Source organism: Lynx rufus, unplaced genomic scaffold (assembly GCF_022079265.1).
Source record: "Lynx rufus isolate CCGP_SWC_20201006 ecotype Redwood Valley unplaced genomic scaffold, mLynRuf1.p SCAF_15, whole genome shotgun sequence".
In the NCBI taxonomy this organism is placed as follows: domain Eukaryota; kingdom Metazoa; phylum Chordata; class Mammalia; order Carnivora; family Felidae; genus Lynx; species Lynx rufus.
Window position 1 is genome coordinate 418,612 of NW_025814829.1, and position 12,714 is coordinate 431,325.

The following is a 12,714-nucleotide window of genomic DNA, read 5'->3' on the forward strand; positions in this document are numbered from 1 at the left end:
CAGAGTGAGAATAAATAGCAGTGATGCCCGCAGCTCGGCTTCTGATGTCCAGCCTCGGTTGTGGTCCCTCCATCACACCCTGGATATCAGCTCCCGTGGTGTAGATCAGCGTGACGGTTAGGAAAGTGGATTTTTGAAGCTAATGGAGTGACTGGTTAACTTTACTTTGGTGTTTTATTAGCGATTCAGGTTTTTTCATGATTTAAACATTTTTTAAATGTTTATTTACTTAGAGAAAGCACACATGTGAGCAGGGGTGGAGCAGAAAGAGAGAGGGAGAGAGAAATCCCAAGCAGGTTCCGCGCTGACAGCACAGAGCCCAACGTGGGGCTCGATCCCACGAGCCATGAGAGCATGACCTGAGCTGAAATCAAGAGTCGGACGTTTTAACCAACTGAGCCGCCCAGGCGCCCCCAGGACTCTAAAATTTACATTCAACTTTTCAACACTTTCACTTCACCGCCTGCAGGTGTTGATGCCTCTCCTTGCCCCTGTCACACACGGTTTTAGGGAGACTTCAGTTTTGTCGTCACAGAATTGTGAATGACCATGAAACTTGAGTCCTGATCACGTAGTGCTGTCTTTCCTGTCAGTGGGTCTGTGCCCCTGCTTCCCCCATTACTGTGTCACCTGTGTTCCGGCAGCTCTGTGGGCCATGTGTTACCATCGTGTCCTTAGTTTTTGGTACGTAGTAATTGCTCCGTATATTTTTATTTCCATAAAACGTTAATGCTAGTGATGATTTTCTTATAGCAAACGACTTAGGAATTTAAGACACAAGGAGATGTATTTTGTGCTTATGTTTTCCAGATACGATCATTCTGTTTCGAATGACAAGGCCCTGATGGTGCTCAGCGAAGAGCCACTCCTCTATATCCCTCCCCCTCCTTGTCAGCCCCTGATTAACACCACAGAATCTCTCAGGTGAGTGTTGTAGACCGTTGCAGAAATACCTGAGAGGGCTCCCGGGCTCGGCTTTGAAACCGGGAAAACTATTCGTGCAGATTAGCTAAGTGGCTGAGAGGACCTCTGCTTATTTGCCGGATGACCATGGGCATATCAGTTGCTGTCCAGTTCCCCCACCAACCTGCTGAAGATGGTGACGGGTCTGCTTCGGATGAGGGTATTGGGGTTGCCTATTGAAGTATATGCCTTATCTGAGAACTACAGAACGATCTTAATATAAAAATTCAGGATGTTAGACTTGAGGGCGGTAACATTGACAGCACCTTTTTCTTCAAGTTAGGAAGATAACTGTTTGAAGAGCGGCGATTCTAGAGGTATAACTAGCCCTTTTATATTCCCAGTGTTGGGCATTTTGGGTTACAGTGCACTGAAATTTATTTCTCCCCCCACTATTTTTTCCTGAGCAATTGAGTTCATTCTTTTCCTTCTCCCCAAAGAGTGTGATTTTCAAAGGCTTTCACGCACTCATTTGTTAAATGCTCTCCAGCATCGCCATTGTTGGTGTGTATGTGGCCTAAGGGCAGAAGTAGGAAATACTCTCTTTGTGAAAAAACTTGTGCATCCAGTATTTACATTCGGAAGGTATTTGGCTGTTTTTGTTTTTTGTTTTTAATTTTGAACTCATGATCGAGGAGGCTACTGTATAAAAATCCATGTCGTGTCAAAACGAACTGGACATTAGTGTCTCAGCTTTTTCCAGTCAAAAAGCAGCATTGAATCATCAGGCACTTGGGGTGCTATTTGGAACCTGTAGAATAGGATTAAATTCATTTTCAACCAAGAGTGAGACATTTGTTTCTAGGAAGTATGTTTAATTAACTATTTTATAGGTTAAATCATGAGCTTCGAGGATGGGTTCACAGGCATGAAGTGGAAAGGACCAAGTCCAGAAGAATGACGAATAATCAACAGAAAACCCGTATTCTTCAGGTTTGTTTGTGCTTGTCTTTATTTTTAATTTTTTAATGTTTATTTATTGAGAGAGAGAGAGAGAGAGAGAGAGAGAGAGAAAGAGACAGTGTGAGTGGGGGAGGGGCAGAGAGAGACACACACACAGAATCTGATGCAGGCTCTGAGCTGTCAGCACAGAGCCCGACGTGGGGCTCTAACTCATGAACCATGAGATCATGACCTGAGCCAAAGTCGGAGGCTTAACTAACTTGAACCACCCAGGCGCCCCTGTGCTTGTTTTTAAACAACGGTTGGCACATTTGTTGGAAGTCTCCCCTCAGATGGATTGCTTTCTTCCCTGTAAAATTGGGAAAACTTGAACTTCAGCCGTTTCCCGATGCGTCCTGCTGCCTCAGACTCGGCCGGCACTGGCACTGAACGCCGTCCGCCCGGTTCAACAGCGCGAGTAGTTCTTGCTCGGGCAGGTGCTGCTTCTTGCTCTCTCCCTCACATTTACTTTCAAGCCAGGGCTTCCTCTACATGGGCATGTATGTCGAATGATTTGGGCGCAAATGGTAGGATAAAAGGTACTGCTCATCTCCAGTCTTCTGAGAGCTTTTCGAGAAGACGGTGTTGAGACGTAGGACAGCTTGAAAGTGGAGGCACATCTTCAAGGAGGACGTTTTGAACTTACACACGTGGGGCTCCAGGTTAATGACAACTCTTATTTACAGCCTGTTTAGTTGGGCTCCCATCTTTTTTTTTTTTTTTTTTAAAGTAATCTCTGCACTCAACATGAGGCTCGAACTTCTAACCCCCGAGATCAGAAGCCACGTGCTCTACCGACCGAGCCAGCCAGGCACCCCGGTTGGGCTTCCAGGTTAACATGGTTTACCCCACAGCACCGTTTGTGGTCATTGCATCATTCATCCGGTATTCATTATTGCTTCTGAAGTGCTGAGACTACCAGCTGGCACATTACAAGCTCCCCACCATTAGTACCTATGGTAGTAATGATGAGCCGGCTACGGGTTCTAGATCCTGGAACACAGTAGTGAGTATGATAAAATCCCTGCCTTCCTGGAGCTTACATTTTGATGGGAGAGATACGCACAAACACGTAAAGTTGAAAATAGAAGGACAAATACTACATGAACTCACTTATATGTGGAATCTGTAAAAAAAAAAAAAAAAAAAAAAAAAAAAAACCCAACAAAAACTGAACTAGATACAGAGGATACATGCAGAGACTGGGGGGTAGCAGGGTGGGTGAAATAGGTGAAGGCGGTCAAAAGGTACAAATTCCTAGTTACAAAATAAATACGTTATACTACGTAATATGTAGCATGATGTCTATAGTTAATAATACCGTATAGTATATTTGGAAGTTAGTAAGAGAGTCTATGTTTAAAGTTCGCATCACAAAAGAAAAAATAGGGTTGGAGATTAGAGGTTAAATTGAGAGGTAAGTGGCTTTTTTAGACTGAATGGTTGGAGAAGGCTTCTCTAAAGAGACTTCACTTGAGTAAGGTATTGCCAAGGTAATTAATGCTAGCTGTTGTTAACCACTAGCCTCAAAATCTCAGTAGCTTATGGAATAAAAATTTGTTTCTCACCCACACAAAGTCTGATACAGCTCTCTAGGATGCCTTTTTTTTTTTTTTTTAATGTTTATTTTTGAGAAAGAGAATGTGAGTGGGGGAGGAGCAGAGAGAGGAGACATAGAATCCGAAGCAGACTCCAGGCTCTGAGCTGTCAGCACAGAGCCCGACATGGGGCTGGAACTCACAAACAACAATATCATGACCTGAGCCGAAGTCAGATGCTTAATCCCCCGAGCCACCCAGGCGCCCCTAGAATGCCTTCTTTTCAAGCAATGGCTAGGGAACCCAGATTCTTTCTACTCTGTGACCTCAACAACTGGAAATTCTTTGCTTCTAGCTTTGGGTGTGGGGGAAGAGAGAGCTTGGAAGATTATGCAGAATGTTTTAGGGATCTCGCCTAGACTTTAGCCAGTGTTCAGGTGGCTAAAACTCTTGTCACTTTTCACAGTCTCCCTTGCAGTAGGTGAGGCAAATGTCATTTTCCTTTGTGTTCAGGATTGGTGAGAACGTTGCTTTTGCAATAGAAAAAAATGAAGGCGTAAACAATGCAAAGATCCAAGGGAAAATCTAGAGAAAGAGCTTACAGAAAACTGGAACAGCAAATATAAAGAAAGATCTTTAGGAGGAAAACAGTCTGGATATTTGAGGAACATCGAGAAGTTGTGTAAGGCTGGACTGCAATGCCTAGGGGTTGAATAGTAGAAGATGGCATCGGAGAGGCAGCAGAAGCTAATTTGTAGCCTCATAGTCTACCGTGAGAACTTGGGATTTCATCCCAGGTTTGAGAAGACAGCATTGAGAGGTTTCAGCAGGGGAGGGACTTGATCTGATCTATGTTTATATTTTTAATTTTAATTATTAAATGTTATTACTTTATTTTATTTTATCTTACTGTATTTTACTTGAGAGAGAGGGGGTGGGGGGGAGAGAGAGAAAGAATCTTAAGCAGGTTCCATGCCCAGTGCCCAACCCCCTGTGGACTCAGCTCCATCACGAACCAGAGATCATGACCTGAGCTGAAATCAAGAGTCAGGCACTTAACCAACTGAGCCACCCAGGCGCCCCTAATCTTGAAGGAATTTTAACGTAAAGAAGAGAATTTTGTTTTTATTTCACAGCCTTTGAACATGAGGAGACCTGGAGTTTAATCTCAAGTGTTATCTCTTTGCTATCTTGGGTATATATCTTTCTGTTATGGGCTTAGATAACGATCAGAAGTGTGAGACACTTAGCTATTCCAGAGAAACGAATGACAAGGAGGAATCTGTCAAGGATAAAAGAAGTTCTTGGTCAGAAGAAGGATCATTCTGCTTATGCTGTTGTCAATACTAAAACATACAAAGAATTCCTCTGGTTCTCTTTCTTAGTGTAATGAGTTATAACTGTTCTGCCTAGTCTTTCCTCATTTCAACCTCTTTTTCCTCACAACCACTCTTTTCAGATGCTTAAAAGGATCCACTAGTCTAGATAAGATATTCTGTAAATTTGACAAATTGACATTTCTTTGAAATTTCTGTGATCTCTTAAGCATTAAATCCTTGATTTGGCTTGTCCCATTTCATACTTCTACCCTTTCTAGATTGTGAGTCTACAAAAGGCAAAGGGGCAAATTAGTGAACATATCATTCAAAATGAAGGAAAAATAGAGGTACCTGGGTGGCTCAGTCGGATGGGCGTCTGATTTCAGCTCAGGTCATGATCTCACAGCTTGTGAGTTCGAGCCCCATGTTGGGCTCTGTGCTGACAGCTCGGAGCCTGGAGCCTGCTTGGGATTCTGGGTCTCCCTCTCTCTCTGCCCCTCCTCCGCTCGTGCTCTCTCTCTCTCTCTCTCTCTCTCTCTGTCTTAAAAAAAAAAAAGAACATTTAAAAAAAATGAAGGTAAAATAAAGACATTTTCAGACAGATAAAAGCTGAGGTAATTTGTCTCTGGAAGATCTGCACTATAAGAACTACTAAAATTTTTTAGACTAAAGGAAACGGTAGCAGACACAACTCCAGATTAGCAGGAAGGAAGAGCACCAGAATGGGTAAATATCTATTAGAAATAAATGGCCTTTTTATAAAAGTATTTTATGTATATATGTATATTTAAATGTCTTTAGAAGATTATTGTCTTAAAATTTTTTTAATGTTTATTTTTGAGACAGACAGGGACAGAGCATGAACAGGGGAGGGGCAGAGAGAGAGGGAGATGCAGATTCCGAAACAAGCTCCAGGCTCTGAGCTGTCAGCACAGAGCCAGATGCGGGGCTCAAATTCACGGACCGTGAGATCGTGACCTGAGCCGAAGTCGGATGCTTAACTGACTGAGCCACCCAGGTGCCCCAAAGATTATTCTCTTTTTAAAGGAAAACTTGTAACAATTTTTTATGGGTTTATAGCTTTTGTAGCAGTAAAATATAAGACAATAAGAACACAGAATGGTAAATGGAGTTATAAAGTTATATTGTCCACATAATATTTAAAGGTAGACTGTGTTACTAAACACTAACACAAGCACTAAAAACTAGCACAAAGAAGTAAGGCTAAAAAGCCAATTCAGGAAATAAAATTGGAATACTAAAAAGTAAGTATTTTAACCAAAAGACGGTAGGAAAAGAATAAAGAACAAATAGGATAAAAAGAAATATATACCAAGGTAGTGGACTTAAACCCAGCCATACTAGTAATTCCATTTAATGGGCTGAACACATCAGTTAAAAGGGAGAGATTCTCAAACTAGATTTTGTAAAAGGGAAGACCTAAGTATATGCTGTTTACATGAAGTAACATTTTAAATAGAAAGCCACATGGAAAATAAAAGTGTGGGAAAGTATGTATACAATGCAAATATTAACCGTTAGAAATCTGGTGTGGCTGTATTAATCAGAGACTTCTAGATAGAATATTGTAAGAGACAAGAATATTTCATAATTATAAAAGGAGTATTTAATCAAGAAGATGTAATTCTGAATATATAGACCCATAGGCAAAAAAGTGGTAGAACTAAAGGGAAAAACAGACAAATCTACAGTGTAATTGAAATTTTAACATCATTTATATGTAAATGTGTCATATTTTTGCTAATTATGACCTTTTGTTAAATTCTGTGTAGCTAAAAATGCAAAAGCCTCTTGGACAGTTTTTCAGAGTTTTTTTTTTTTTTTTTTTTTTTTTTTAATATTTCTGAGAGAGAGAATGAGAATGGGGGGGGGCAGAGAGAGAGGGAGACAAAGGAGAGAGCCTGATGTGGGGCTTGAATTCACCAACTGTGAGATCATATCCCCAGCCAAAGTTGGATGCTCAACCCCCTGAGCCACCCAAGCGCCCCTTTCAGAGGTTCTTTTGTTAATTGGTCTAAATCTTAGGTTAAATGGCACGTCTAATTTTTATTTCTAATGTCTCTGTAACAGCGAAAGTCTGTGTACTCATTTCTGAGTCTAGAGAAAGATGTCTGGTTTCTTTCAGACTTCTGTGTTAATTTCAAATGTGCCAAACTAGCAAAATCATTTAAAATGTATCAGATATTGGGACCCCTGGGTAGCTCAGTTGGTTAAGTGTCGGACTCTTGGTTTTGGCTCTTGGTTGAGCTCTGCGCTGGTAGCACGGAGCCTGCTTGCCTTCTCTCTCCCCCCCCCCCCCCCCCCCCCCCCCCGTGCCCCTCCTCTGCTCATGCTCTCACTCTCAAAATAATTAAACGTTAAAATTCACCAGGGGCGCCTGGGTGGCTCAGTCAGTTAAGCATCTCACTTCAGCTCAGGTCATGATCTCACGGTTCACGGGTTCAAACCCTGCCTCAGGCTCTGTGCTGACAGCTCAGAGCTTGGAGCCTGCTTCGGATTCTGTGTCTCCCTCTCTCTCTGCCCCTCCCCGTGCTCATGCTCTGTCTGTGTGTGTGTGTGTGTCTCTCTCTCAAAACTAAATAAAAATATTTTAAAAATGTAATAAAAAAATTCAGATATTTAATCTGTTAATTTTAAACATTGTTTTTATCAGCTAGCTATAATTTAATTTTGGCTTTATTTACTACTTGAAAACATATCAGTAAGTTTACTATTGTGTATCTGTTTTTCTTTTTTCCTTTTCATTTTATCGATACATATTTTTTAGATGTTTATTTTGAGACAGAGTACCCGAGTCAGGGAGTGACAGAGAGAGAGAGAGAGAATGAGAACAACAATGAGAGAGAGAGAGAATGAGAATGAATCCCAAGCAGGCTCCATGCTGTCAGTGGAGAGCCCACCTCAGGACTGGATCTTACGAACCTCGAGATCATGATCTGAGCCAAGATCAAGAGTTAGTCGCCCAACCGACTGAGCTACCCAGGCACCCTTCATTTTGTTGATATTTTAAAATTTTTGTTTAGATAAACATTTATTGAGGGGCACCTGGGTGGCTCAGTCGGTTAAACATCCGACTTCGGCTCAGGTCATGATCTTGCAGTTCATGAGTTTGAGCCCCGCCTCGGGCTCTGTGCTGACAGCTCAGAGCCTGGAGCCTGCTTCGGATCCTTTGTCTCCACCTCTCTCTCTTTCTCTCTCTGCCCCCCCCCCCCCATGAATAAACGTTAAAAATAAATAAGCATTTATTGAGGGGTATGTCAAATTTATATTTTCAGTTTATTTATTTTGAGAGAGAGAGAGCACAAGCAGGGAAGGGGCAGAAAGAGAGGGAGGGAGAGAATCCCAAGCACTTCCAGTGCAGAGCCTGCCGCAGGGCTGGAACTCATGAGCCCATGAGATAAGAGTTCTCTCTCTCAAAAGTAAACATTAAAAAATAAATAAGTAAATAAGCATTTATTGAACACCTGTTATATGTACCCCCTACATTAGATTTTCATAAAATTAGACCCTTGGCATTTTACTCTCAGAAATTAGCCCAGTATTCAGCCCTGCATATTGGTTCCATCCACTAAACAAAATTGTTCCCTCTTTGTTTTTTCCCCTTTCACTCCTTGTATGTTCTTCTATTTTAGCATTTATCACATTGTATTGTTTCCACATGTCTGTCTTCCCAGTCAGTGCCTGTCCTAAGTGCTCTATAAAAGTTGATTACTGCAGGATGGATGGATGGATACAGTAATGAACAAATGCTAATAGTCTTCTGAGTAAACAGTTCCTTAAGCTGCTTTTGACAGGGTAATAATAAGGTCACTTCCTAACATAATAATTGGTAACGTGCCCTTGAACTCTGATCCCCTTAAAAAAGACTTCAGAAGATGAGTCTATAAAACTGGCAAGGAATAGAAGAAGGCTCCGTGCCAAGCAGATGCTGCAAGAAGACAGGTCCCCAGTAGAGCATATGTGGGCCACTCATGGTTCCAGATTGGACTGTTCTCTGGCCAGAAAAGTCATCGCCGAAATCTCTTTAATGATGGCTTAGCCCATAGGTACATTTTGGCGAGAAGATCTTTGTGTTTCATTCAGTAAACAATAGGATCCAGTTTCATTATGAACCTTTCACACTTCAGGAACTTGCCTTGGAAAAATAATTACTTTAGACAAACAAGTTGTTATATGTTCAGTAATATTTGTACGACTTGGTCATAAAACTTATGGTAGTTGAACTAAGCTTTTGGACTGTATTTTTAAACTTTATGGGAAAATGCCTTAACGTTTTAATCTCCTTAAGATTCTTTTCTCAGCCCAGAGCGTGACCAGAAGAGTTTTAATCTCTCTGTTGGTATTTAGTTATGTGAACCTGATCTCTCAGAATACTCATGAAAAAAAAAGGCATATGAATACTTTAATTTTCTTTTTTAACGTTTACTTATTTTTGAGAGAGAGACAGAACGTGAGCAGGGGAGGGGCAGAGAGAGGGGGAGACACAGAATCCGAAGCAGGCTCCAGGCTCCGAGCTGTCAGTACAGAGCCTGACGTGGGGCTCAAACTCATGAACCACAAGACCATGACCTGAGCTGAAGTTGGACGCTTAACTGACTGAGTCACCCAGGTGCCCCGGTATATGAATACTTTAATGAGAGTTTAGTAAATGTAGAGTGAGTCAATATAGGAAGATCTTCATCTGATTTCATTATATGGCATTAAGTCTTTTTTTTCTTCCAGGGTGCTCTGGAACAGGGCTCAAATTCTCAGCTCATGGCTGTCCAATACACAGAAACCACTAGGATCAGGTAAGAAAGTGTGGAAGTTCTTGGCCAAGGAATTTTAAATACCTAGTATTTTAGTGAAGTTGAGAGGCACATTTCTCTTCTGTCTTAATTACGCTTGTTCTCATCAGTGACTTTTCTGTTAGTTCACAGACCAAACTGCTTCTGAGTGGTCGGAGTAAACCCAGAGAATTTCAAGAGGGTAACTCTCAGATTCCTTAAATACACATTTAGTCAGAATGCTGTTCAGTCGTCATTTTGCTGTACAATGTAAACATCCATAACTCTCGTCCTCGATTTGCATCTATTTCATGAGTGTTATTTTATGAATGTGCCAGGTGTCTTGCTGAGTGCTTTCCATGCATTTTATTTTAAAATCTGTATAATAACTTAGAGTGTAGATATCACAGTCCTTATTTTATATGGAGAAAAACTGGGCAAGTCACTTAGTTTTTCTAAGCCAGAGTCATAGACCAACAAGAGGCAGAATTGGCACTCAAATTGATTTGATTTAAAATTCATTTTTCACTACACTGATGCTACTTAAGCTTTTGAAGGAATCTGGAAGGAGTGCTGTATCTAAGGTCGAAATGTTTGGACCAAACACATCTAACTAAAAGGAACAATATTACCGGAGGCAATATAGTATTATGATTAAGTTGTTGGCTTTTGAATTGGACAGAGTTCAGAACATCTCTGCCACTCACTTGCTCTGTGGATCAAACAGGGGAACTTAAAGTTTCCTCATCTACACAGTTCTGGCCACACAGAGTGGATGATCAAATCGCATAATTTATTTAAAACACTTCGCATGGTCCTCGGCACGTTTGAAAGCTGGTGATGGTGCTGATGTGATACATTGATGACAGTGCCACTGAAATGGAAGTAGAGGGTCTCAGATTCTGTGTGTAGCTTTCCCACAGACATAGAGTTCACAATTTGTTTACTATTAATTTCACATTTACTGAGCACCAGCTGTGTGTCAGACCGGGTACCTGGCCCTGAGAACATATGCCCAGTGTAAGTGGAAAGCTGTTTATTACCCTGTTAACTGAGAGTCTCTATTAAATGGCAGGGAGCAGTATATTGGCAATCACGAATGTTTCAAATCGGAAGATACGGTGTTATCATGTAGAAATAGATAATTCAAATAGGTATAGTGACTAATAATTCTCCTAGTGATCAGAATATTTCGTTCATTTACTATATATATATTTAAAAATACGTTCATCTTTTTTTGATGCATCATTATGATGGCATATTATTTCGTTACTAGTCAAAAATATTTTTAATTTCTGTATCTTCCCCTCAGGTTTGGTGTGAATCCAAAACTGCTTTAAAAAAAAGTCTTTAAAAAAGTGGTTTAGGGGCGCCTGGGTGGCGCAGTCGGTTAAGCGTCCGACTTCAGCCAGGTCACGATCTCGCGGTCCGTGAGTTCGAGCCCCGCGTCAGGCTCTGGGCTGATAGCTCAGAGCCTGGAGCCTGTTTCCGATTCTGTGTCTCCCTCTCTCTCTGCCCCTCCCCCGTTCATGCTCTGTCTCTCTCTGTCGCAAAAATAAATAAACGTTGAAAAAAAAAAATTAAAAAAAAAAAAGTGGTTTAAATGAATTAATCATGTATTCTGTATCAGTGAGTCAGTCAGCCTACTCACTAAAATGTATTTGTGCCCCCAAATCAATACTCAAGATGCTTTTTAAAAAAAATTTTTTTACATTTATTTATTTATTTTTGAGAGACAGAGAGAGACAGAGCACAAGCGGGGGATGGGCAGAGAGAGAAGGAGACACAGAATCCGAAGCAGGCTCCAGGCTCCGAGCTGTTAGCACAGAGCCCATCACAGGGCTCGAACTCACAAACCGCGAGATCATGACCTGAGCCGAAGTCAGATGCTCAACCGACCGAGCCACCCAGGCTCCCCAATACTCAAGATGCCTTTACAGCCATTTGCAAGTGTGCATAGATGGTCCTAGGTGAGGCTCAGTTAACAAGGCCACACTGCGCCTTCCTGCTTCAGCTCCTACTGTAAACAGGTTTTTTTTGAAGTCTGTTTAATGCCATATTTTTCACATTTTTATGCTTTTTGGGTGTGTGTGTGATTTCACTGTCTAAAATGGCCCTGAAGCACAGTCCCAAAGGGCTACCTATTGTTCAAGAAAGCTGTGTTGTGCCAAGGCGCCTGGGTGGCTCAGTCAGTTAAGCGTCTGATTCTGGATTTCGGCTCAGGTCATGATCTCACGGTTTGTGGGTTCCAGCCCCACGTTGGGCTCTGCACTGGCAGGGCAGAGCCTGCTTGGGATTCTCTTTCTCTCTCTTTCACTCTCACTCTCACTCTGCCCCTCCCCTGCTCTTGCTCTCTTTCTCTCGCTCTTAAAAGTAAAGAAATAAACTTAAAAAAAAGGCTGTGTTGTGCCATATGGAAAAATACACATGTTAGATAAGCTTCATTCAGGCATAAGTTACAGTGCTGTTGACCAGGAGTTTAGTGTTAATGAATGAACGAGATATATTGAAGAAGGTGTCTTTAAACAGAAACATAAAAACAAGGTTATATATTAATCTGTTGACAAATATGCCATAGGTAGGGGCTTATAAGGAACCTAACACGGTATTTCCCTTAGGAGAATGGTTCGGTATTTACTAATTCAGTGTTCACACCGACTTTGTAGAACATAACTATCATGATGAATCAGAATTGATTGTATGTCAAAATAATATGGTTAGAGGTGGCTTCATGAGCAAATGGAATTATTTCAAAGAAAGTTCTTATGATTCATTTATAATTTTCCTTTTAGATCAGTCTTTTTTTCCTCATAAAGTTGGATAGAAAATGTAGAAGAACCTGTAAGAAAGAAAACACAGGTTGTCTGGAAAAAAAGGCAACATTTTAAAAAATTTTCCTTTAACTTCTGGGTTTTGGCTTCTTGCGCTAAATAATAAAAGACTGGAAATATTAAAAACTACACTAATATCATTTGAGTGTATCTTTTGGGGCTACGATGTGGTTGAGGTACTATAATTTTAGTTAATAATGTTACGAAGGCACTGACGTGGTATTTCCTGTATCTGTGGCTGGCATTTGTTGAGTGACTCCTATGAGGCCTTACTCGGTGCTTCACATATATAACGTCTCTGACCAGTAACAATCCTGCAGGTTTACATGGTTAT

General features: G+C 41.2%; 1 protein-coding gene across 2 annotated transcripts in view; it reads left to right on the forward strand.

The window, feature by feature from the left end:
- The window catches only part of ATF6 (activating transcription factor 6), a 203,248-nt gene that overhangs the window by 72,805 nt on the left and 117,729 nt on the right, over window positions 1-12,714 (forward strand). For both annotated transcript variants that reach the window (XM_047076498.1, XM_047076497.1), the window contains exons 11-13: window positions 811-924; window positions 1,797-1,896; window positions 9,506-9,573. In XM_047076498.1, coding sequence (XP_046932454.1) covers window positions 811-924; window positions 1,797-1,896; window positions 9,506-9,573 — 282 coding nt within the window. The remainder of the gene's footprint in view (window positions 1-810; window positions 925-1,796; window positions 1,897-9,505; window positions 9,574-12,714) is intronic.